Consider the following 25,980-nt stretch of genomic DNA (forward strand, 5'->3'; position numbering starts at 1 on the left):
CATGATATAATTCTTAACCCATAGGTTCAAATTTTGAGTCTGCTTTTCAGTGGTATCAGCCCTGCCTCCACAAAACTCAAGAAGGTCTTTTAGGGCCATTATAAGGAGCTCTCAATTTCTCTGGTCATGCCTCAATGTGACATTTGAAAGCCTAAAGTTTTTTATTATCTTTTTGTAATTTCTCCAGTGGAGTCAGAAGCAATCAGCTCTACTCCAGAGATTCTGTGGCCATAGTTTCCATGGCAGTGTTCAAATTCAACAGTTCCTTGGCCTCCCAAACTTGTGCTTTAAATTGGTTCTTCATTTCAGGTAGTCAAAGCTTAAATTTAAGTAACTGTTTTGTGTCTGAATGTCATAGATACTATCAGCATCTCACTTTTCCCTGACAACAATGCCATCAATGTGTTCAATCCCAATCACATCATTTAACAAACTGCAGATTTTCCTATTTGGGCTTCTATTTCCTGGAGGTGGTCTACTCATGATCCCAATTAATATTAACATTAATATTAGTTATTAATTAACCTGAATATTAATTCACATTGAATCAGCCAAACAGAAACCACTATAGGTACTTCAAAGAGAGGCAATTTAATACAGGCACTTGTTTACAAAATTATTGAGCAAAAGGGAGAAAGGTATGCTCAAGGGAGAAGAGGGTGTTTACATAAGACCAGGAAACAGCAATTGCTTCTGACTAGGGCCTGGGATCCTGTTCTTGCTATGAAGTCAATAAGGCACTTCTTATGGCTGCTGCTACTGCTGTTAAAACAACACCAGTGCCATCAAGCCATGACCGGGAGCCTCCATTCCTTTGATTCAGCAGCTGTTACTGTAGCTGTCCAAGACACCTTCATGATACAGGGGAAAGATACTTCTCTCTTGTTCCTATCTTCCGATCTGGCCAATGCTACCCATCGGTAGAGCCGTGTAAGAAGCCAGGTGGCAGAGGGCCAGGAATGTGTAGTTTGCTGGTTTCAACTCCTGATGTTACAGAAGAGAATTTAGAAGGACAAGTATGTGCTCTTAGGACAATCCTGGGAGATGTGCTTCTTCAAAATGCGGGAGAAAACCAAGAATGAGGAACTAGAGCTAGGAGGCACTTCAGATCTAGGAGGAACCCCATACACAAGGAAGAGGCACTGGCAATGCTCAGGAATGGGGGAAAGGAGAATCCAGGGCAACAGCTGTGCAATAGGCCTTCATGTCAGCCAGGCTGCACTGGACCAGGAGGGCAGCAGGCTCCAGGTGGGAGGGCTCTCTGGAAGAAGGAGCTGTGTTTGAATGCACTGACAGACTTACTGTTTTATCAGAGAGTTGGGGGGAAAAGGAATGGTGAGTATATAGAAAACAAGCAATAAAAACCAAGGCTCAAGAGGAACAAAATGGTGTGAAAGAGTAGAAGTGTGATGATCACAGAACACTCTGTGGCTGAGCTGTTGATAATAGTTACAGAGTCATAACGATGCCAATGTCAACTATTTGATTGAATAACAATGTGATAACACAGAGTTGAAGAGAAAAGTTGTGTGTTGGGATGAGGAGAGATTGAAGAGCTAAATCTTCATATTTTATATCAATAAGTCAATAGGTAATGTACTATTTAAAACTAAAAAACCCAAGAGATATCCATACAATGTTATTTAGATATAGAAAGATAAATCGTAAGGGGAAGCACCCCAGCTAAAAAAGTTGAAAATTATTCCAGAGGTATTGATAGAAGTGGAGTGGGATAAGAAATTTTTTTTCATGATAAGCCTTGAAGTATTTAGATTCTAAAAATTTATTTACTATATTACCTTGGTAAAATATTAATATAATTTTTAAACCACAGATTTAGAGCAATTTTTATCAGTGAAATATTACACTTGTGGTTTAATAAGCCAACATCAATACTGTTCTTTATCAAACTCTTCTCAAGATTTTTTTGGAGAAAGCACACATTTGTATTCAATCCAGGCTAAGAAGATTTAGTGATTACTCAAGGAGTATTTTTTTAATAAAGATTTTATTTATTTATTTATTTATTTATTTATTTATTTATTTATTTAAGAGCAAGAGCGAGAGAATGCATAAGTAGGCAGGGCAGCAGGCAGAAGAAGAGGGAAAAGCAGGTTCCCTGCTGAGCAGGGAGTCTGATGTGGAGCTCTATCCTGGGACCCTGAGATCATGATCTGAGCTGAAGGCAGACTCTCAAACAACTGAGCCACATGCAACCTTCAAGTTGTATTTCTGATTCTTTTATCTTAGGCTCCTTTAAAGTTTAACCCAGATAATAATTAATGTATTTAAAATTTTTTCACACATGGCACTGACATACATTCCAGACAACTTGATATTGTTTAAATGTATTATTTCCTTAAGAAAATAGGTTCTCAGGATGCCTGGGTGGCTCAGCAGTTTAGCGCCTGTCTTCAGCCCAGGGCATGATTCTGGAATCCTGGGATCGAATCCCACATCAGACTCCCTGCAGGGAGCCTGCTTCTTCCTCTGCCTGTGTCTCTGTCTCTCTCTCTCTGGGTCTCTCATGAATAAATAAATAAAATCTTGAAAAAAAAAAAGAAAGAAAGAAAGCTCTCTGCTCCCACTTAACTGTTGTTCAGATCTTTTCCATTCTGTTTCCCTGGCCCACAATTCCCCTATGTATTTTGGTTTGATATCATTGTGGAGAAAGAAATAAAGAAATACAGAAATACAAAGATGAAAACAATTCCCAGCACACCAACAGCACTGTCCTAGGAATGCTGGGAATGGAGTAAGTTGGTGGAGCTTGGTAGGATCTGGTCCCCTGGGTCTACACATAGGACAACAAACTCCATTTGGCTATAGGTCCAAGTTAATAGGTTCAAAGGGGAGTAAGATTGAATTACACGGGCTTTGTGGTGGATGGAGAAATCTCTGGTTTGGACTTGTATCATCACAGCAAGGCGATGGCAAGAGTGGTCTCTCTTCTTAGTTTAAGGGAATGTCTAGTTTCTTGACTTGGAGGTAAATCATCTTTTCTTTATTTTTTCTTGGTCTGCAGTGATAAAAAAAACATGGAGAGGAGATAAAGAAATTGTGAGGAGGCTGAAAACCAAAATAAAGTGGGTAAGAAATAAATGGAACAACAAATGAATGTAAGCTTTGTCCAGGTTCAGTCTTGCAGTGGATTCGAAGTGGCAATTCCTAAAAAGAATATTGACAGAGCTTGGTGATTAACTAATGTGATGGAGTTGTTCCAGAAATACTCTTCTGGGGATGGGACTGGCCTATGTTCCTTATTTAAAGTGTTCACTTTTCTATGTAATAGAGGATGTGGGTAATGACTACATTTAATCTTATATTGGTTAAAATGATGATTGCAAGATCTAGACATTGTTATCATCAGTTCTTGCAAATACAAGTTAAGAAATTATTTTTACCAAAGTGTATTTACTTTTTACGCTTGGGCAAGTGAAAAATCAAATTGCAAATTTTCTCAATCATCTTATCTTTACAAATACCAGAAAGTTGCTGATACTCATTGTAGAAATGTTGCTTTCTTCATCCTGCTGTTCCCGGACATACCCTCTGAACATGCTCTGCCTGATATTAATATTGAAATCTGGAAGAGAGCTGCCCCTGCACCCTCCAGCTCCTCACAGAATTTTCCCCACCTGGGGGTCCTTAGTCTTGCCTCAGCTTCTGGGCCAGGCTGAGATGGGGAGTGCAGCAGGAGCCCACTTGAATCCCCTGGCAGTGCTGGGGTTGTCTCTGGCTCCAGACGTAGGAGCCCAAAGAAGCCAGCTGTGCTCCCAGGGTCTCTATGCCAACAACAGTAATAGCAGAAGCAACAGCAGCAACAACAGAAATAAGAATAACATTAGGAACACCAGCAGCTACAGAAACACCAGCAACAGCAATAGTAACAACAGTGACAAGAGTAGCAACAATAGTAACAGCGACAACAACAGCAACAAGCATAACAATGGCAACAACAACAGCAACAACAGTAACCACCACCACAGCAATGGGAACCACAGCAACAGCAATAGTAATGGCAGCAACAACAGCAGCAATAGTAACAGTGACAAAAACAGCAGCAACAATAGTAACAATGATACCAACAGCAACAACAGTAACCACCACCACAACAATGGGAACCACAGCAACAGCAATAGTAATGACAGCAACAACAGCAGCAACAATAGTAACAGTGACAACAACAGCAACAAGCATAACAATGGCAACAACAATAGCAACAACAGTAACCACCACCACAGCAATGGGAACCACAGCAACAGCAATAGTAATGGCAGCAACAACAGCAGCAATAGTAACAGTGACAAAAACAGCAGCAACAATAGTAACAATGATACCAACAGCAACAACAGTAACCACCACCACAACAATGGGAACCACAGCAACAGCAATAGTAATGACAGCAACAACAGCAGCAACAATAGTAACAGTGACAACAACAGCAACAAGCATAACAATGGCAACAACAATAGCAAGAACAGTAATCACCACAACAATGGGAACCACAACAGCAGCAATAGTAATGGCAGCAACAACAGCAGCAACAATGGGAAAAGTGACAAAAACAGCACCAACAATAGTAACAATGACAACAACAGCAACAACAGTAACCATCATCACAACCATGGGAACCACAGCAGCATCAATAGTAATGGCAGCAACAACAGCAACAACAGTAACCACCACAACAACAATGGGAACCACAGCAGCAGCAATAGTAATGGCAGCAACAACAGCAGCAACAATAGTAACAGTGACAACAACAACAGCAACAACAGTAACCACCACAACAACAATGGGAACCACAGCAGCAGCAATAGTAATGGCAGCAACAACAGCAGCAACAATAGTAACAGTGACAACAACAACAGCAACAACAGTAACCACCACAACAACAATGGGAACCACAGCAGCAGCAATAGTAATGGCAGCAACAACAGCAGCAACAATAGTGACAACAGCAGCAACAATAGTGACAATGGCAATATTAGCAGCAACAACAGTAACTACCACCACAACAATGGGAACCACAGAAGCAGCAATAGTAATGGCAGCAACAATAGCAGCAACAATAGTAAAAGTGACAAAAACAGCAGCAACAATAGTAACAATGGCAATATTAGCAGCAACAACAGTAACCACCATCACAACAATGGGAACCACAGAAGCAGCAATAGTAATGGCAGCAACAATAGCAGCAACAATAGTGACAACAACAGCAACAATCATAACATTGGCAACAATAGCAACAACAGTAATCACTACCAGAACAATGGGAACCACAGCAGCAGCAATAGCAATGGCAGCAACAACAGCAGCAACAATAGTGACAATGGCAACAACAGCAGCAACAACAGTAACCACCACCACAACAATAAGAACCACAGAAGCAGCAATAGTAATGGCAGCAACAATAGCAGCAACAATAGTAACAATGGGAACAACAACAGCAACAACAGTAACGGCCACAACAACAATGGGAACCACAGAAGCAGCAATAGTAATGGCAGCGACAACAGCAGCAACAATAGTAACAGTGACAACAGCAGTAGCAACAATAGTGACAATGGCAATATTAACAGCAACAACAGCAATCACCACCACAACAATGGGAACCACAGCAGCAGCAATAGTAATGGCAGCAACAACAGCAGCAATAATGGTAACAATGGCAGCAACAGCAGCAAAAACAGTAACCACCACCACAACAATGGGAACCACAGAAGCAACAATAGTAATCACAGCAACAGCAGCAGCAGTGACACTAAAGACAGCAACAACAATGGGGGGGTAGCAGCAGGAACAACACAGCAGCAACAGTAACAACAGCATCAATGACAGCAACCATAGCAACAGCAACAGCTGCAGTGGCAATGACAGTAACCACAGCAACAATAACAACAGCAGCAGCAGCAGCAGCAATAGTAACCATAGTAACCACAGCAACAACAGGAACAGTAGCAGCAAGAAACAGCAGCAACAATAGCAACAACAGCAACAGCAGCAGTAGCAACAATAGGAACAACAGGAACAACAACAACAGCAGCAATAGTAACAGTAGCAGCAACAACGATAGCAACCATAGCAACAGCAGCAATAGTAACCATAGCAATCATAGCAACAGCAGCAGCAGCAATGACAGTAAGGACTTCAAAAACAACAGGAGTGGTAGCAGCAGGAAAAATAGCAGCAGCAACAGTAATAACAGCAGCAATGACAGCAACAATAGCAACAGCAATAACAATAACCACAGCAGCAACAACAGGAGTAGCAGCAGCAGTAGCAGCAATAGCAACAGCAATAATAGTAACCACAGCAATAGCAGCAGCAGCAGCAGCAATAGTAACCATAGCAACAATAGGAGCAGCAACAGTAACAGCAGCAGCAACAATGGCAACAACAGCAGCAATAGTAACAACAGCAACAAGAGGAACCACAGCAACCACAATGGGAACCACAACAACAGCAATAGTAATGATAGTAACAGCAGCAACAACAGCAACAACAGCAGTAACAAGCAACAATACTTAAAACAACAGGAACCACAGCAACAGAAACAGTTAACAACAGCAGCAACAACAGTAACAATAGTAATCACAGCAATAGCAGCAGCAGTGACAGTAAGGACAGCAACAATAATAGCAGCGGGAACAACAGCAGCAACGACAGCAACAGCAGCGGCAATGACAGCACAGCAACAACAGGAGCAGCAGCAGCTACAGTAACACCAGCAGCAACAATAGCAAGAATGGCAACAGCAGCAGCAACCACGGTAACCATAGCAACAGCAGCAGCAACCACAGTAACCATAGCAACAGCAGCAGCAGCAGCAACCACAGTAACCATAGCAACAGCAGCAGCAGCAGCAGCAGCAGCAGCAGCAGCAGCAGCAGCGCTAACTGACCCCTAACGCTGTCCCCGGCCCCCAGGGCCTGGGTTCCAGAACTGGCTTGGCTTTGTCGCTTACTGGCCTCCCGGTGACTCTTTCATGTCTCTTGCCTTCCTGTTTTCGGTTGTCACCGGGCCTAGTAATACTAGCACCTGTTGGAGGGGCCGCTCGGGACGGGGCGAGCAGCCCATGAGAAGGGCTTCGGAGGCGGGAGCTGAGAGCTCCGAGGGATCTTAGGCAGCAGGCGGGAGGGGGACATGAGGGGTGCATGGGAAGTCCCCGCGGCTGTCCGTACCTAGGACGGGCTTCGGGGGCCGGAGGACTTGGGGAGACCTGCCCCACCCTGGTTTTGGCCCCGCCTCAGTGTGGGGGCCGCGGCCGGGCTCAGCTCTCCGAGGGACACCTCTGTGCCCGTGGGCTGCCCCTGCTCGCCTCCCTGCCGGGTGGGCCCCTTGCAAGCCCCCCTGGGGTTCACCTGCTGCTCTCCTCCGTAGCCCCCCCCTTCCCCAGCTCACAGAGGCCTGGCTTCCCTTTCAAGGTGAGCTGGGTTATGGAAGACAGACGGCAGAAAAGTCCAAGTCTTCATAGAAGTATTTGTAGATCACACAAACAGAAAGCATGCAGAAAAACAGGAATGAGAAACAAACAAACAAACAAACAAACAAACAAACAAACAAACAGGAATGAGGTTTGAGATACCTCCTTGTCTCCGGAGCCAGCCTGATGGGAAGGAAGCTTCTTACAGGTAGACGTGTGTGAATCTATCAGCGAGCTGTGCTTCCCTATCTCAAAACTGTTCAGAATATATTTTAAAATTTGATTTCCAATCGGTTGTCTAGGTACACAGTTACCTGTTTTACAGAACAGCTGTGAAAACTTCTATGAATAATACCGGTGGCCATGGGACATTTACAAAGGGCCAGGCACTTGACATGCATTTATCTCATTACAAAAATCCAGTGAGTAGAAATTGTTGTTCCCATTTATAGATGAAAAAACCAAGGCTCAGATGAGTCAAGGCCACATGATGGGAAATGTCAAGACTTGGCCTATCAGACTGTATGGGCCACGCTCCTCCCCACCACACATTACCGCCTTCCCAGGGCTGGAGCTGGCTGCCAAAGCCTGGAGGACCCACCTTTAGACATGCTGTAGAAGGAACTCAGCATTTATTTTATAGCTATTTGGGGAACACCTGCTCTGTGTGTGCCAGGTACTGTGCTAAGTCCTAGGGATGCGGCAGTAAATGGGGTACAGTCTGTCTTTAAGCGGAGGCTCGTGTGCGTGGGAAGCTTCACTGAGCTAGGGATACAGAGGGACAGTTGGCCTAGATCAAAAATCTCAAGCTCAAATATATGCAGCAGGCAGAAAAGATAAATGTATGAGGCATGAGACATTGGGGTATGGTGCACCGCAGCTCCCTCCAGCAGGCATGTTCTTCAAAACACCGAGCCATCGCTCAGCTCCTACAAACCACCAGCAAGAGAAAATGCCTGGGCGGCGTTACCAAATCTTTTGAATTTTTTTTTTCTTTAACAGATCCTGGAAATCCAGTTTATGTGGAATTTCTCACTTTAAAAATGTCACATGGGTCAAGCAAAGCACCTGAGGCCCTGATGTCCTGTGGGCCACCAGTGTGTGACCTCTGGCTGAGCTAAAGGCCTCTCGTAATGCTGAGCTCCAAGCTCGCTCTAGAAAAAGCCTCAGACCGCAGTGATGCCTCCCCAGCCACATCTGCTGCAGTGCTGAGTATGTTAATGTGAACATTGTGGAGAAAGGATAAAATTCAGTTCAGTTCATGGTGCTCGTGGGCTGGAACTGGAGTATAAAATGAATTTAAAAAGCATCTAAGCATATTGCATCAAGAAGCTTGAGGGCAGTGTACCCTATGTTTTCTTTACTAGACTTTCTTAAGTTTAATTTTTGAATAGGTCCAGGTGGTCCAAAATTCAGAAAGTACAACAAAATGTGCATTGGAAATCCCTCCCATCTGTGTTCCACAGCCACCGATTCCACAGATAGCCAATATTCTGGTTCTTGCATATTCTTCCAGAGACAAGGTAAATTTATTTTTATAGAAATAGTAGAAAATGTACTTTCTATATTTTTCTTTTTAAAAAATTAATTAAGTAATTAATTGATTCATGCATTTATAAACATGAGGCTTGAGCTCACACCCCCAGGATCAAGACCTGAACTGAAGTCGAAAGTCAGATACTTAACTGACTTGGTCACCAAGGTGCCCTCCTCTTTTTAAAAATAATAATATATCTTAGAGGGCTTTCCTTCTCAGTGTGTATTAAGCTGCCTTGTTCTTTTAATGGCTTAGTATTTTATTGCATGACATGCCATGATTTATATAACTGGTCTCCAAATCAATGAACATTTAGGTTGTTTCCAATCTTTTGTTACATAAAAAAAAGTTGTCTTAAACAGTGATCCTGTACATATGTCATTTTGTACATAAAATTCCTAGAAGTGTGGAATTGCTAGGTAAAGAGAAATGTACATTTTTAATACTATTGTCATTTTGCCATCATAGAGATTTCAGATTTCACTGGCAACGTAGGACAGTGTTTCCCCACATTCTTCCCCAACACAATGTTACCAAGTGGGTTGATCTTCAACAATCTAAGTTGTAAGTAGTACAGTGTTCATTTGTACTTCTCTCACTACGTAGGAAGTGAGCATATTTTCATATCCTTAAGAGCTGTTTTTATTTTCCTTTCACTGAATTATCTGTTCAAGTCCTTAACCCATTTTTTTTTCTTTTGCGTGGTTCCTCTTTGTTAGAGCTCTTTATATACTAAGAAAAGTAGCTCCTTGTACAGGAGTGAATATTTTATCCGTGTTTGCTATTATTATTTTCTTAACTTATGTTAGTTTTCAATACAGATGTCTTTATTTTTATAAAGGCAAACTTATTGATCTTTTTAAATATGGGTCCTGGATTTTTTCTGCTGTACCTACATAGTCCTTCCCTTTTATGAAAGTATAAGGGTATTCTCATTATTTTACTGTTTCTTTTTTTTTTAAGATTTTATTTATTTATTCATAAGAGACACAGAGAGAGAGGCAGAGAGACATAGGCAGGGAGAGAAGCAGGCCCCCTGCAGGGACCCCGGGATCAAGACCTGAGCCAAAGGCAGGTGCTCAACCACTGAGCCACCCAGGCATCCCTATTTTATTGTTCCTTTGTTTGTATTTTCCGGTCTTTGAGTTCATGTGACTTGATCTCAATGGATGGTGTGAGGTATAAATTCAACCTCATGTTTTTTTTTTTTCCAACTGGCTACAGAGTTGGCCCCAACCTGTATGGAGGATTTCAGTTCCCTACCTCTGCATGTTTTCAACTTCGTCAATAGTCTCAGGCAAAGCCTTCCCTTTGGTCTCCGGGAGCAGCAACACCAGTGCCCCAGCAACCAAGCCAACCACAGCTGGAAGCCAAACAGATGCAAATCACATTAAGTGCTAGAACACACAGGCTTTATAATCAGAACTCCCCTTACTTCTTAAAGTTTTTTTGCATGTGATTTTCTATACTTACAGATTTCTTTGCTATCTCTGACTGTGCTATAAATATTTTGCTGATTCCAAACTCCGTTGGGTTACAATTCCTTATAGGGAGATGAAATACTTAACATTTTAAGTCAAGGTTATTCTAGGCTAAAGAACATTGCCATAATATTAAGATACATTGGAGTTAGAAAATAACTCTGAAAAAAAATCTACTCTAAGGAAAGGAAGAACATAATCCTGCCAATATAAAGCACTTAGTAATGAAAATGAGTCAGAAACTTGGAACATGACTAGCATCCAGAAGTAATGAATCATATATTACTGCATCACAGTGTTTAAAAGTATAGCCAGGCTTATGCTTTTAGTTCTAACTGGAGTGTTCGATAAATTCCTTTTGTTCCTTTTTCCTTTGTCTCTGGCTATAATGTTTAGCACATGCTGGGGGCTGATAGTAAACAGTAGAGTGTTTATGTGTCTTTAAATTCTCATTAACGTTTTGGGATTTTAAAGTTCTGTTTTGCTATAATAGAATGTAGGAAATAGATGAGGGTTGTTCACTAGTTTTGGAGTTCCAAAAAAATGCACACTGTCCTCCGTTTTTACATCTTTACAAAATGATGGAAACAGAGGCCACAGAGTTCAGTGGTTCTGGATGCTGGCTGTGGCTCTGGGTGCCTGGGGTCCCATTCTGAGCCCGCACTCACTGGTCTCAGAGCCCTGGGAAATTCAGCTCTAGGTTCTTGGCCATCAAGTGGGGTGATATTTCCACCTCACATGCTTGTTTGAGACTGAAATGAATTCCTGTTTGTTACGTGGCAATGCCTGCCACAGAATATGAACGAGGTAGCCACCCTCAGCAGAGTCTCTCCAAACATCTAAAGATTCACTCCGCTGTAACTCATGCAAATAATAAATATATCGCTCTGGCTTTGGTTTTCTGCAGTGAGTGAATTATGAAGAGAATATAATAGATGAATCAAATTATCAACCCTTTAACTTTTTATATTTGCAAAGGTAGGCTTAATTAACTAGGGTATTTCTTAACAGTTTTTTTCCAGTGCTCTTTCAACTGCTCATTTGTTGATTTTCAGGCTTCTAGATAACCGCTTCTGACTACTTCAAAACCACAATCATCAGTATACCATCACTGCGTGCAAAAGAAAGGGAAAGGAGTAAAAATGTCCAAATATTAGTTTTGTTTTCTGCTAACTACTCAGATTGGTGAGAAAAGAAGATGGAACTATAAGTATCAATAAAAGTGGGAGTTGGCTTTGAGTTTACTTGAAATGGTGAAATGTAGTTAAAATCCTTTATCTTTTCCAGGGACGGTAAATCCTGAGAGAGAGTCAACAGAGGCTCTGCTAGGTCTGGACTTTGCATCATGTTGTTAAATGGTACTTAGAGAAACCTGAAGTCTCTGTTCTCCACCCAGAAATGTCTCACTGCCCACCTAAGGGAATGGCCAAGACTAAGTTGCCTCCACCTTCCCTGAAAGGCAGGGGTACAGAGAGTGTTGTGGTACTTTCCCAGGATGGAAAGAGGCTCTGCACACATCCCTCAGCCAGTGTTGGGAGAGGAAGACTTCCAGGGTCCCCTAAGTGGTACCAGCCATTCTGTTGCCAAATCATGCTTATACTAAGATAAAGAGCTTGTGTTCTATCAACTCTGGCCATCTTGCTCTTATTAAGTTGCAATGTAGAGGAATTCATTGGGTCTGTTTTGAGGGTGAGTTTTATCAGCTGTGTGGAACATTTGCTGGCACATCTATAGCAGTGGAAAATTTCCCCCTCACAAATCCCTTGAGAAGAGGAATAAGCAGAGATGCTTATGTGCGACAATGTGGAGTGGTAGGAGAAAAGCCATGTGGGTGCAGAGCGTCTTGTCCTCCCTCCCCTCAAATTAAGTGAGTGTTGTAGGCCCATGGGGAAAACTGTTACATTTTTGTCAAATTAAAAGTGGCTCCCAATGGGTCTAAAAGAAGACTGAGCTGGGTGCCTTGAGGCTTTCTGGCTAACATGAGGAGGTGAATGCTATGTGTGTGAATCTGAGCACTTCTCACCCCTCTCTGTGGTGCACAAGAGGTGGTCTGTCCTATTGTCCACAGTTGTGGAGTGTGGAGAAAGGAATGGGTATGAATAAATGGGAGTGTCCAGGGTTTCTGGACCCCTTTCACAGTCTGTAGACATCATGTTCAACATTGGCCTCTGTGTGTTAACTGCTGATAATCAGATTTGTCCCTGTCACCTTCCATGCTACAGGCTGGGCAGTGGGGGGAGGAGGAGGGCTCTACATTGGTACATTCCTTCAGTATTGGAGAGAAGGGCTGTTTCAACCCTCCTTAAATCTAACTGCCCAAGGAATTTGAGGAAGGGGTGCCTGACACCAACATAGGTGTGCCATTACGCTAATGTATTTCCTTAATGGTGGTCTTTGTTTCCCCTGGGTTTTGAAATTGCTCTTTGCAAAATTTTAACCACTTTCTTTGAAGTAATGAAGTGAAAAACTTTGTACTTTCCCACATTTGGCCATAAAAGAAGCAGAAAGGATGAGCTCTTCGGCAAAGGGACCCAAGGAGGGGTGGAAATTGGTGAGGAGAGAGTTAGGGGTGTTTTTCAGGCAAACGTCTTTCTAGTTCACTCCTTGAACATTGTCCAGCTAAGGCCAGGAGTCCTAGTGGCTCCTACACTTGAGTCTTAGTAGCTACTAATAGGATTACCTATGCTAATATTACTAACACTAAGAGTAGGTACTAATTACTAGCTGCGCTTGGTAGTGGCCAGTATGCATGATGCCTATTTTGAGATGGAACAATGGAGGTCCCTAGAAAAATAGATTTTCATTCAAAGACACATCTGAGGATTTGTTACCAAAAACCACCAGTGGGAGCTCATGCCAGATATCGGTAAGCCGGTAGACCAGGAAGGGTGTGATGATGCCACCGATGTCACACATTGAGGAGCAGACAAGGACACCAAGATTCCTGAAATGCAGGAAACTGACTTAATTTCCAGTTTCTCATCGGACAGTAGTTATCTCCCACCCAACCCCCAAGTAAATTCTTCCGCAAATCGCTAAAATGTCTGTGAACTGAAAAAGAGTGTTCACATTTTTTTCAACACACAGATGGTGTATGATTCATAATTCCACTCATATTCTGCTATACTTGTGTTATATTAGCTTTTCTGGATATTTTTAATTTAATTTTCAGTTTTTACATTGGTCATCTGGCTTCCCTACACTGTTCTATGGTCCTGTTCATACTGTTTCCTTTCTTTTAGGTTTTTTTTTTTTAATGTTTTATTTATTTGAGAGAGAGTGAGTTAGAGAGGGAGACAGAACGAGCTGTTGAGGGGAGGGTCACAGGGAGAGGAAGAAGCAGATTCTCTGCTGAGCAAGGAGCCTGACTATGCTTGGGGCTCAATCCCAGGACTCGGAGATCATGACCTGAGCCGAAGGTAGACACCTACCCAACTGAGCCACCCAGGTGCGTGTTTGTGCTGTTTCTGATTACTCTCTCCCATGGCCACTTGGTAATCTCTCTCTCTCTCTCTCTCTTGCAATCAATACCTCTGTCTCACCACACAGTGTCTGTATTTCACCCTAGCCTATAACTGAGATGTGGCCTGGCTACTGTCTTTAAATGTCCTTGTCATAACTCTCTTGCCCTGTGTTTTGAAAAGGGAGGTGCCCTCTGCTGGCACTTGTAGTAGTTCTAGCCAGTAAGTAAATGTCCCATTCACCCTCCTCACGTTGAGGAAAACGTGCTCACCTGATGAACGTAGGGTACAGTTCCGCATTGACCAGGCAAACCATTTCGAAGGCCATTGTAATCCCCATTCTACCCAAGCACGAGACCGTAACTCTTAGCCATTGTAGATCTGAGGGGCAAAAATGCACCACTTACACACACCACATACAATCCCTGGTCTGCAAACCATACTCCAGAGGTGTGCAAGGGGAAGTCCACATTCCAGAATGGGATGAGAATGCAAAATTCTTCTTCTCTAAACTCAAGACTTTTGAATGAAATCTCCCATGTCTGTTAGTTTTAACCTTGGGCATGAGTCTTACACTCTCTTTAGATCTCAGTCACTAAGGAAAACAAAATTTTATAGGTTTTCAGAGCTGGGCCAACTCTAGTTTATACAGGTTACCCAAAAGAAACAGCAAAATATGGGCAAATCTTAAATAATTGCTAATAACAAAAGGGTTCAAACAAAGTTCCATGTTGCCAATAAGATTCTTTTGTACAGGTTTTGCCTCCCATTAATTGAGAAAGCACTTTGAAAGGAAGGAAAGGAACTAAATAGTTGTGCATTGTTTGCATTGGCCTAAGCTTTCTTATTTTTTCTGCAGGATGATGCAGGGACCTCAAAGGAGTTGCCTAAATAGTAGTTGGGAAATGCTGGAAGAAGACTTTACCCTGGGCCTGCTCTATCCCAAAGCCCATGCTCTTTCTGTTCTGGGCCAGCTCGATGGCCTGTAGCAGGTGTCCTCTTAACCTTTCTTGTTATAGTACATTAGGGAACAATCAGGTATTATTATATTACATCAGGCAACTGTTGGGTACAATTTTTCTTAAAGACAGGGTGGTGACATGGGCTTGCTCAAGAAGGTCCCAGATTCTTTCCAAATTGACTTCGATGATAAATTACATAGTAATTTATCACATCAGAGAGCTGTGACATCCCCTCTTCTCAAGGCCTTGGAAGACAAGAACCCAGTTTGGCTTGACACTGACACTCACCTTCAGGGATGAAAACCGATGCAAGGCAGGCTGCCCCTGCCACTATATTTGATGTAGCCCATGGATACCGACGACCTATACGGTCAATGGTGAGGATGATGATGATGGCGGCTGGGAATTCCACCAGGGCAGAGTAGAAGAAATCTAAGTAGATATTGCTCCCTGCAAGGCCCATGTGCATGATGAGGCCTTGGTAGAGAACAGAGCTTGTGAACCTGAGCAAAGAGGAGAGCTCAGGTCAAGCCAAACACCAAAAGCAAGTCATCAACAAGGAGAGCCTTTCGGAAAAATAAGAGTTGATTGTGGGTCACCTTTCTTTGTCATCTTTTTATTGCTATTCCCTCCACTCTACTGCTTTTACATTATCTGATCCACTGTGGTAGCTGACTATGACCCCAGAACCAGGAAAGGAGAAGAAATCAGGATGGCATTCCCTGGCTGAATTGAAAGGTAGGAAAAAAAATATCTTTCTAGAGTGATTTATTTGGCTAAACTATATCAGGTTATTGGTGGATGTTAATTATTTCTCTCTTTGTGGTCTTCTAATAGAATTGGGATCAAGGGGATACTTAATTCAAATTTTAGGGAATGAGAGAACCAAATGGGTACCAAATAACCAAACAGGTAAAACCACTCCTCTTGCTGATTTCTCTCCTGACATAATACAGACAGCATTTTGACATTTTGTTTTTTTGACCCGAAGTGTTCATCATCTGTAATGGCAAATATGAGGACACTTGGCAAGAGTCAAAACTATTCAGAAAAGGAAAGAAGGATTCGAAGCCAAATTTCCCTGCTGCATTTTATATGCAGTATTGTCAAGCTTGCTAAATTAGTTCCTGAGGAGCTTTGTTTCTGTCTGTGATTCCAAATCTTCATTTGGCCAGTGTAAGTAAGTCCTGGGGTACACCGAAAGGAAAGCGGGCTGCACTAAGGAAGGCTTGGTGCTGAATGAAGGGCTCCGAGCCCTAGGGGCAGCCTGCAGACAGTGGAAACCATCATGTGTCAGCCACGGGATTGTGCAGCCAGTGGATTACTCTTTGTGGTTTATTCTCATTTATAAGTTTCTTTCTTTCTCTAATAGACAAGACAGAGAAAAAACCCTTTCCTTGCTAGCCGTGTACAATAAGAAGAGATATATACTCATCGTAGGTATAAAAGGAATAGTTCTCAGTTTGGGCTGTATATCAGACTCACCTGGAGGATGTTAAAATATTGGTGCCTAGACATTTCCCTGGATCAATTCAATCAGTATTTTCTGGGGCCAGGGTGTGGGTTCTGGTGTTGGCATTTTATAATCTCGCAGGAGATTCTAAGGCAATGCCAAGGTTGAGAGTATACTTATCTATACTTTGAGACTGTAAGCTGATTTTAAACACCTGCTTGAAAAAATATCAGAAAAAAACTGCTTTGAATGAATCCCCTTGCTGTCCACTGTTAGTAGTTATACTGAATCGAGGCTGTGTGACAGTGCTTTCTTATTCGTTCCCCTAATGTGGATGATGGGGCTTAAAAAAATGTTTTTAGAGTGAAAAACATTCCTTACCAGTTGTACATCAAGATCAAAGTGTGTTTTCTTATTTGAGGGGTTCTGATCAAGTCAAGAAATGACGGATTCAACTTCTCATCAACTTCCTCATCAGGTCTGAGGCTCTAGGAATGGAAACAGGAGGAACAGCTTTGTGTGGTTAAAGACGACATCCCTGGGTATTACAGGGAATCACAACAGTATCTGACCCTTGCTGAGGGCTCATAGTGAACTTTTCATACTTATTAGTTCACTAAATCTTGGCTATCCTGGAAGTTGGTTTCTATCTTTTTCACACTCTTCCACAGAAGAGGAAGCTGGGATAAGGGGTGTTAGGTAAGTAACTCATGTGCATATGTCCAGCACTGAAGGTCAAGCACGGTGGGGTAGAAGGAGGCCCAGCCCAGGGGCTCTGATGGCTGAGGGCACAGGGTGGTGGGTGTGCTCCCTGCCAGACCAGGTGTCGCCCAGCGGTCAGGAGGCTTTGCTCTGGGACCTCGGCACTTGAAACAGCTTGGTATCACCTGGAACTTGTTAGAATGAAAGACCTGGGGCCCCTTTCCAGACACCTGAACTGGAATCTGCAATTCTGCAAGGTCCCCAGGAGCAACCTGGGCACAGGTATTAACATTTGAGAAGCCCTGCTCTAGGAGAAAACAGCAGGTGGTGCAGTTGAGATTCAGTCTCCAGGTTTGGGAAGCAGAACCTTTGTTCCTACAGCAGCATGGGAGGGTGTGTAAAAGCCTGAGGAGTGAGAGGAAGAACCTCCAGCCGACCTAACCTAACCGCTCTTACATGAACTCTGAACTTTGGCAAGACAGTGACTCACATGTGCTTTAGTCCCTGAGCAATCTCCAAGAGGATCTAAAACTTCAATCAGTGCTATGCTGGTCATCAGTGGAAAAAAGTATATATCCCAACCACCCAGAAACCAAAGAGGAGGTGGGAAAAGTCCCAATACTCACTCTAAATCATGTCAATCACAAATGCTTACTGGCAACCTATCTTAGATCCTTGCACAGAGACGATCACTCTTATTTTGACAGTTTTCTAACCAGTTTGATTTTTGCTTTTCCATCCCCTGTCAGAGCAAAAGGCTTACACCAAAGGTGATAAGGTCTACCAAAGGCAAACCATGAAATGCAGAGAAAATGGACACCCCTGTAACTTGTCTTATTTCAGAAGGCAGGAGACTGATCAAAACATTTAGGGGCAAGTTTCTATCCAGAATGTTTAAAATTCTAAGAAATTATTTGTGTCTGAAGACTCTTCCCTCTGGGGAAATCTCCCCTCCCTGAGTGTCTCAGTGGACATATGGTAAGGAAGACATTGGGTATTTGGGTATGAGGGACCCACACAGCCTTGGGTTGCACACAATAAAAGCTCCTTGTTTGCCTTTAAATGACTGTTGGGGGGATCCCTGGGTGGCGTAGCGGTTTGGCGCCTGCCTTTGGCCCAGGGCGCGATCCTGGAGACCCGGGATCGAATCCCACGTCGGGCTTCTGGTGCATGGAGCCTGCTTCTCCCTCTGCCTGTGTCTCTGCCTCTCTCTCTCTCAATCTCTCTGTGACTATCATAAATAAATAAAAATTAAAAAAATAAATAAATAAATGACTGTTTGGTTCCTTTTAGTTTCATGTTTTTGATTGATTTTGAATTTTTTACCAGGGCCCATGAATCCTAGTACAACAGAAATATCCTGTTGCATATGGTGGACCCCTTCTGTGACACTCCCCCCCGCCATTGAGAATGCATGGCTTTCCCAGATCCTCCTGTCACTGTTCCCCAATCTGATAGTTCAGCCAGCCACTTGCTCACCTGAAGGGAGGCAGGCAGAGATTTTCCATTTTTCTTTGCAATGTACTTAAGGATCCTCATGGCTTTAGCATTTTTACTCTGGGAGATCAGCCACCTCGGAGACTCAGGAATGCACCTAGGGTATAGCACAAGTGTGGTCAGTGCTGTTCAGTATGGAATCAGGGGGGGTCTTCCTGAACCCCCATCCCCAGGGGTCGTAATCAAATTTCTGCAAGAGATCTTACACAATGAGGTTCGGTTGGATCTACAAAGGAAATAAAATTGTGTAGGGGCTGGACAGCAAAGGAAATCAACAAAATGAAAAATTAGCCTATTGGATGGGAGAAAATACACAAATCATGTATCAGGAAAAGGGTGAATATCAAAAATATACAAAGAAAAAATATACAAAGAACTCCTACAACTCAAGAGCAAAAAAAAAATCTGACTTAAAAATGAGCAGAGGATCCTAATACACATTTCCCCAAAAGACATACACATGGCCAATTCGTACATGAAAAGATGCTCAGCATCACTCATCACCAGGGATATCCAAATCGAAGCCACAATAAGATGTCACTTCACATCTGTTGGAATGGCCAGAATCAAAAAGACAAGAAATAACAAAAGCTGACAAGGGAGGGTACAGGGAAAGGGAAACCCTTGTGCACTGTTGGAAACCCAGCAGTGTGGCCACTATGGAAAACAGTGTGGAGGGTCATCAAAAAACTGAAAATACAAATACCATATGATCCAGCCATTCTACTTCTGGGTATTTATTAGAAGGAACCAGAAATACTAATTCAAAAAGGTATGTGCACCTTTATGTTAATTGCTGCATTATTTACAAGAGCCAAGTCATGGAAACAAACTTATGGGTGTGTGTATGTGTGTATGTGTGAGTGTGTGTGTGTGTGTGTGTGTGTGTGTGATGGAATATTACTCAGCCATATAAAAGAATGAAGTCTTGCCATCTGTGACAACATGTGTGGACCTAGAGGGTATTATACTAACTGATATAAGTCAGACTATAAAAGACAAATACCTTATGACCTCATTTATGTGTGGAATCTAAAGCAAACAAACCAAGCTCATAGATACAGAGAACAGATTGATGGTTGCTGGGGAAGGAGGTGAACAAAATGGGTGAAGGGGTCAAAAGCACACACTTCCGGTTACAAAATAGATTAAGTCCAGAGGATATAATGCATGGTGACTACAGTTAATAATACTGCAGTGCATACTGGAAAGTTGTTAAAATAAATCCCACAAGCTCTATCACAAGACAAAAATTTTGTAAAATTTTGCAGGGGATATGTAGGCTTTTTCCTCCTTCACCGCTGACTTCTCTTCAGCCTTTGTGCAAGAAACTTGGAGGTCCCCACTTCGGAGAGTTCACAGTGGGACTCTGCAAAGCAGGGGTCAGCTAAATATCCACCCAGCCCTGTGCTCGTGGGAGGAGAGGCAGGTTGGCTGGGCCTTTGCACGTGCTGATAGCGGACAGCCGGGGCACATGCGGAGGGGGCAGGATGTAGTTCTGTCATGGGGGGTAGAGCGAGTATTTTATGTTTATTATTCTGAGAGCTGATTTCTCAAAGGAAGGGGTAAGAGTTTGAGGTAAGGTGTCGCAGAGCTCACAAGCGAGGCTGCTGAATTTAGCAGAACACTGGGATACTTTAATAGAAGCTCCTTGTTTGCCTTTAAATGATTGTTGGGTTCCTTTTAGGAACCCATATCTCCTTGAGCAGGACTCTAGCCACTTGGATCTGTGTTTGGAGAGGACTTTTGGAGCAGCTGGTTCAGGGTGGGTGGTAGGAAGAGGGACAGGCAGGAAGGAGTAGCGGGACCGCCCTGGTGGTAGTTCTGGCCAGGAGTTGGGAAGGCTCCAGGTCGGGGCATCACTCGGAGAGGTGGGGCTCAAAGGTAACTTGGGAGGGAAGTCTGTGGGAGTGCAATGGAGAGAGGAACCAGACACAATTCCTCAGTTAAGACTTGACATTAGGAACAGAAATGGGGTGTGCTCAGTGGCAATCAACCCATGGCCCACAGCGTGCATCTTTTCCACTGTGATGCCCTAGGGAGATTTTTCTAGATCACATTTGGTGGGGGTTCAGCTCAGTCGCCCACACCTCAGGAAGCAGAGCCAGTTCGGCCAGGTGTTGCAAGAGCTGAAGGGCCAAGAAGGTGAAGGACTTGGGAACCAGGTCAGGGAAGATGGGAACCATAAATGGCTAGCCTGCAAGGGAAACATCTGGAGGGACTCTCAGTGGCATATCCAGATAGTTCAAGAACTGCCCAGTAGAATAGAAATTAATTTTTTGAAGCTCTAAGTGCAAATTGGGAACCCCCTGGGTAAACTTACTGAGAATGTAAATTTGGTTGAAGCTCATGGTTTTTTGTTTGCTTCTTTTGTTTTGTTTTATCCCAGAAACATGGACCTGGGCTTTCCGTGGAAGGAGACTGAAGGACACCTTGGAATTTGGAAGGATGCTGTGCATTCGGGGAGTCAGCCTTTTCAGTAAAATGAAATAGTTCAAGTTATTTCCTGTTTTGTTCCAAATAGACTTACCAGTAATAGAGCAAGAAGCAGATGTTGGGCAGAGTAACAGTGAACTGCAGCCACCTCCAGTGAGGAAGCACATACGCCACCCCAGCCAGCAGCAGGAGCCCAACGGTGAAGGCCGCTTGGTAAACGATGCCCACTGTTCTCCGATAGCTCCGCCCGACAAATTCCGTAACTGCAGAGAGAATCCAAATGGTCAATGTAAGTCAGTATGACAATGAGTTGGCTGCCTGACTCTGGGGAAGCACCAATGCCAACCTCAAAAACGAAGGCAAAGGGCACCTGACTGGCTCAGTTGGCTAAGCAGTTGCCTTTAGCTCAGATCATGATCCCAGAGTCTGGGATTGAGCCCCTAGTTTGGCTCCCTGCTCAGCAAGGAGTCTACCTCTCTCCCAGTTCATGCTCTCTCTCTCAAATAAATAAATATATATTTTTTAAAAAGGAGGACAAGTTCTAGAGTTTTTTTATACAACTTTCTGAAAAACTTTCAATGTTCTTTGGGGACTATTTTGTCATGATTATTGCTGTTATATTAATTAATATAAGATCTTGTAATTCCACATTGGGTAGGGTGAGAGGCCTGCCAGTGTGAACAAAATGTTTGATTTATAGGGTCATTTCAAGGGCAATTGTGCCTGGATTTAATATATGTGCAAAAAAATTTTTTGGAGCAATCCAAAGTTGTTTTTATTTTTTTATTTTTTTTGTTTTGCCTTTTTTCTAAAAAAAAAAAAAAAAAAAAAACAACCAATAATCCAGCTGTTTTATTTGCAAAATTTTGATCAAGAGTAGTAAGGCAATGGTAATTTAAGATCTGAATAAATGAATCAAACACTGACTTGAGACTGCAGGTGATTTTTATGTAAATGAACATTTCAATATAACTTGTCTTATATGAATTAAGTATTTTCTTGGCAATCCTGATAATGTGTGTAAATGGCTTGGAAACCTGGCAGTGGGTTTCCATACTGATTGGTCAGCTAGGACTGACTTGCAAGAACTGATTTTTAAATCTCAGGAATTTTGCAAGCTGGTTATTAAATGTATTGGTATCTTAAAGCCAGTCATGGTGGGAATATTTACAACTTAGAAATCAGACAACCCCCCAAACCAGGGCTTTTTATTGTCCAAGAGCCAGGTTATCACATACCAGTACATTTAGGTACTAGTCATTTCTGCATCACAAACATACTAGAATTTAAATTCCAGATATTTCATGAGCCACAGATCTTTTGCTTTAAATGTTTAGTAATCATGTTAAATACATCAACTATTTATAAACCATATAGAAATGCATCCTAAAATGTTTCTATATATTATTGCAAATTATCAAAAAGTATTTAAAACAGAGTGAAACAAAAGTCTGTAAGTGCTCAATAAATAGAAATATTTTGAAGTGGTTGGGGTCACAGGCAGGGTCTGGGGATGGCAGCTCAGAAAAAGGTCATTCAAAGGGCCTGGAGAAGAAATAATGGGTAGAAGGCTGAAATTTAAATTTACACATTTAAATTATACATATTTCTGCATGTTATGTGTTCTAAAAAATCGAATTACTGGGATCCCTGGGTGGCGCAGCGGTTTAGAGCCTGCCTTTGGCCCAGGGCGTGATCCTGGAGACCCGGGATCGAATCGCACATCGGGCTCCCGGTGCATGGAGCCTGCTTCTCCCTCTGCCTGTGTCTCTGCCTCTCTCTCTCTCTGTGTGACTATCATAAATAAAAAATAAGAAACCAAAAATTAAAAAATCGAATTACTGATTGAATAACTGTACTTTGATATATCCCTTTGCTGCTCGCATGGAGATTACATGCCTACCACGACAGCACGTAATAGCATCCAGCATCCTTCTTCTGTATCTCACAGAGATCCCCAAATTAACTTTACCAGCTACAGTTTTGAACACACATATTCTAGCTGTCAGGGGTAATACAGGTTTTATGATAGTGATGGTTTTAATTTCAAAGCATCCACTTCCCTTTGTATGGATGCTATTTGACTGTAGCCAAGAGAAAGTAAAGATGGAGCTCATTCCCAAGCTCTAATTATGATGCTAATTTTTAAAAATACGGCTTTGAAGATGTTATGCTGTTAGTATTCAAATATTCTCCCATACTCCATGGAGCTTCAGCATAAGACTGGCTGCTAGTGAGTGGGATGGAATGATGTTCCTGGTCAGAGGAGGCGCTGGGGAACTCAGGCTCCCCACAGGGCTCATATTCTCCATTTCGGGGTATATCAAGTAAGTATAACAGTGGTTTCCTAGAATCCATTTACGCAAAGCAGTAAAGTCCCCTATAAATCTGACGTATCTCTCATCATTGAATTTTTCTTTATGTATAGGCCCGATAGGCTAGGTTTTTCTGTATGTAACACCCCAGGATACAGAATACATTTTTCTAAGAAGTTATATGAGAATCTGGATGGCATGACGTTTACTCTCATTTCTGCCTTCATTGTTTTCTTTATAGGAACAATGTAGAATGAGTTGACTGAAAAGGCTATAGAAATCCTTTTGATACAGAACAAAAAAGTCTCTCCACATTCTCTTGAAGCTGGGTCCATTTTGGGGCACAGCCCCCTCCCGTCTCCTGAGGGTTTGGGCAGCAATGTGGCTTTGTCCTCACAGCCACAAGCAATTCTTACTCTGGATGTAGCCTATTAACCAGCCTGCCTTGCTGACCAGCCCCTGGATCAAGCGGAAAATTAACACCCATGCATAGTTTGGGGAGACGGCCATGAGAACTCCAGATGCAGTGTTTATGAGGATTGTGACCAAGAGGCAGAGCTTACGGCCAAACCTGCAAGGAGACAAACAAAGAGAAAAAAGAATTAGAGTAGACTCATGAAGGTTGTAGAGTGCATGGAAGCTACAGAAATCTTAGGTGGAGGTTTACTTCAGCATTTTCCCCAGGGCACTCTGAAAATCCTGTGCACAATGAGCCCCATTCACCCCAGGGCTTAGAGAACCTTCTCAGTCCCACACTGTGGAGAGTATTCAAGCAGGGGTGATTCTTCCAAGGCCACCCAATGCTGAATGCCCTAGGGGCCCGTCTGGGTCTTCCATCATCATAGGGGCTGGGGCCTTTGCACTAACAGTCTCAACCAACTGGCCACCCAAGAGAAGTTTTTGCTTTAGGAAAAAAAAAAGTGTTTAATATACTCCCTAATCCATTTTCAACACTGCTTTCTGGCTTTGTGGTGTTTGCATGTCTCCATGGAAATGGTCTCTGGTGGGGGGCGGGATGGGGAGCCTTTGTCTTGGAGTTTTCCAGCAAGATAGCTTCCACCACACCTTCTGTCCAAGGAACTTGGGTTGTTTGTTTGTTTTTTCATTAAATGTTTTTTTGGAGGGTTGGGACTTGGGTTTCATCAGCTGAGGGACCCGGGGAATGTCCCAGGACACAGAGGAGAGGAAAACTTAGAGATGTGGGTTGAATCTTGGCTTTATCACTTACTATACATGTCAGCCAGTTACTCAACCTTTTTCAATTTCCTCAACTGATGAAGTCCTATCTGACCCAGTTGACAAGAGGATTAAAGTGAGATATTACACATAAAGAGTTAGACACTTGGCCTCCCCCATTTCCTGCCTTCTGTTTGTAAGCAGGCTCTCTGAAAGTTGACTTGGAGCAACTTGTTTATGGTGTCATTATGTCATCATGTCCACCTCGTTTTGTTCTAAGACACCCCTTAATTGGCCATTAATGGATATTTTAAAGATTCTTCATAGAAAGCAGTGTTTTGTTTAATCTTTACTTACCTACTTCAAACTGAAGAATCACAAGGATTGTATGTCATTTGCTTTGCATATTCGATGGTGGCTGAACATTTTTTACCAGCTGCTCTGCTTGTAGGCAGCTATGTTCTAGTGACCATTTTGATATCAACTGACCATGTGAAAGTAATCCACAATGTCATTAACAGTTATTTGGGCTGTGAATGTTTTAAATCTGAAATTTAGAGATCAAGCAGTCTCATAAGTAATTAATGTAAACTACTAAACTTCTTAAAACCCTGTTTAGATGATTCATTTCTTAATTCTCAGTTAATGATTCCCCACTGTAAATATCTGCCTTCTTGGCCTTTTTTTTTTTTTTTGAGATAGAGCAAGAGAGAGAGAGCACAAGTAGGGAGAGAAGCAGGAGGAGCAGGGCTTGATCTCACAACCCTGAGATCATGACTTGAGCTGAAACCAAGAGTTGGATGCTCAATTGAGCCACCCATGTGTCCCTGCCTCCCTCGCCTATTATTCAAAGTCTTCCAAAGTCACATCTCAACAAAGTGTTTTAGCCTTTCTTCCCTTGTTCTCCAACCAAACCCCATCCTTTACCCTCATGGAATTCGTAAACATTTGCTCAGAGGATGGCTCTCTATCTTCCAGAGTTGACTTGGGCATACCATACCAGTCATGCTCCCACAGGTGGATAAAATCCTGTGGCTGAAAAGAGGGAATATTTACCATTGGAAACTCAGAGCATGGAAAGCTTCAGAATATCAAATCTATGATGCAAAACACTTCAGTGGGGGACATGTCTCAAATGAGGACATAATGCTGTTAAAAAATATGGCGTGGCTGGAAGAAGTTTTGAAGACCTGGGATAGTGGTTTGAGACTTTTTCTCCCTGCAACAGAACCATGTAAGTGGTAAAATGAAAAATAAAGAGATAAAACAAGAGAGGGGGGTGGACTCCAGCACTGCTGGTTTCATAAATCCTTTAGCTCCTTGCTACTCAATGTGGGCCAGGGCTCATCAGCATCACCTGGGAGTGGTTAGAAATGCAATGGTTTGAGTCTTTTCTCTCTAGACCTGCTGGATTAGAATCAGAGTTTTAACAAGATCTGGGTGGTTTGTATGCACATTAACATTGGGAAGCACTGCTTTCATTTCACTGAATTTCCTCTTCTGCAAATGGGGGATAAGAAAATAATTTTTA

At 42.6% G+C, this 25,980-nt stretch overlaps 1 protein-coding gene across 1 annotated transcript in view; it reads right to left on the minus strand.

Moving 5' to 3' along the window:
• Positions 1–726: 726 nt before the first annotated feature.
• Positions 727–25,980, minus strand: part of SLC22A2 (solute carrier family 22 member 2) — a 30,506-nt gene continuing 5,252 nt past the window's right edge. Inside the window, exons 3-11 of the mRNA XM_041745300.1 lie at positions 23,690–23,844; positions 21,053–21,221; positions 18,505–18,619; positions 16,705–16,811; positions 15,159–15,373; positions 14,181–14,289; positions 13,279–13,391; positions 10,230–10,329; positions 727–3,019 (exon numbers count right to left, since the gene is read on the minus strand). Of these exons, the coding sequence (XP_041601234.1) occupies positions 2,953–3,019; positions 10,230–10,329; positions 13,279–13,391; positions 14,181–14,289; positions 15,159–15,373; positions 16,705–16,811; positions 18,505–18,619; positions 21,053–21,221; positions 23,690–23,844 (1,150 nt within the window). The 3' untranslated portion in view covers positions 727–2,952. The remainder of the gene's footprint in view (positions 3,020–10,229; positions 10,330–13,278; positions 13,392–14,180; positions 14,290–15,158; positions 15,374–16,704; positions 16,812–18,504; positions 18,620–21,052; positions 21,222–23,689; positions 23,845–25,980) is intronic.

This window comes from Vulpes lagopus, chromosome 2 (assembly GCF_018345385.1).
Source record: "Vulpes lagopus strain Blue_001 chromosome 2, ASM1834538v1, whole genome shotgun sequence".
Classification (NCBI taxonomy): domain Eukaryota; kingdom Metazoa; phylum Chordata; class Mammalia; order Carnivora; family Canidae; genus Vulpes; species Vulpes lagopus.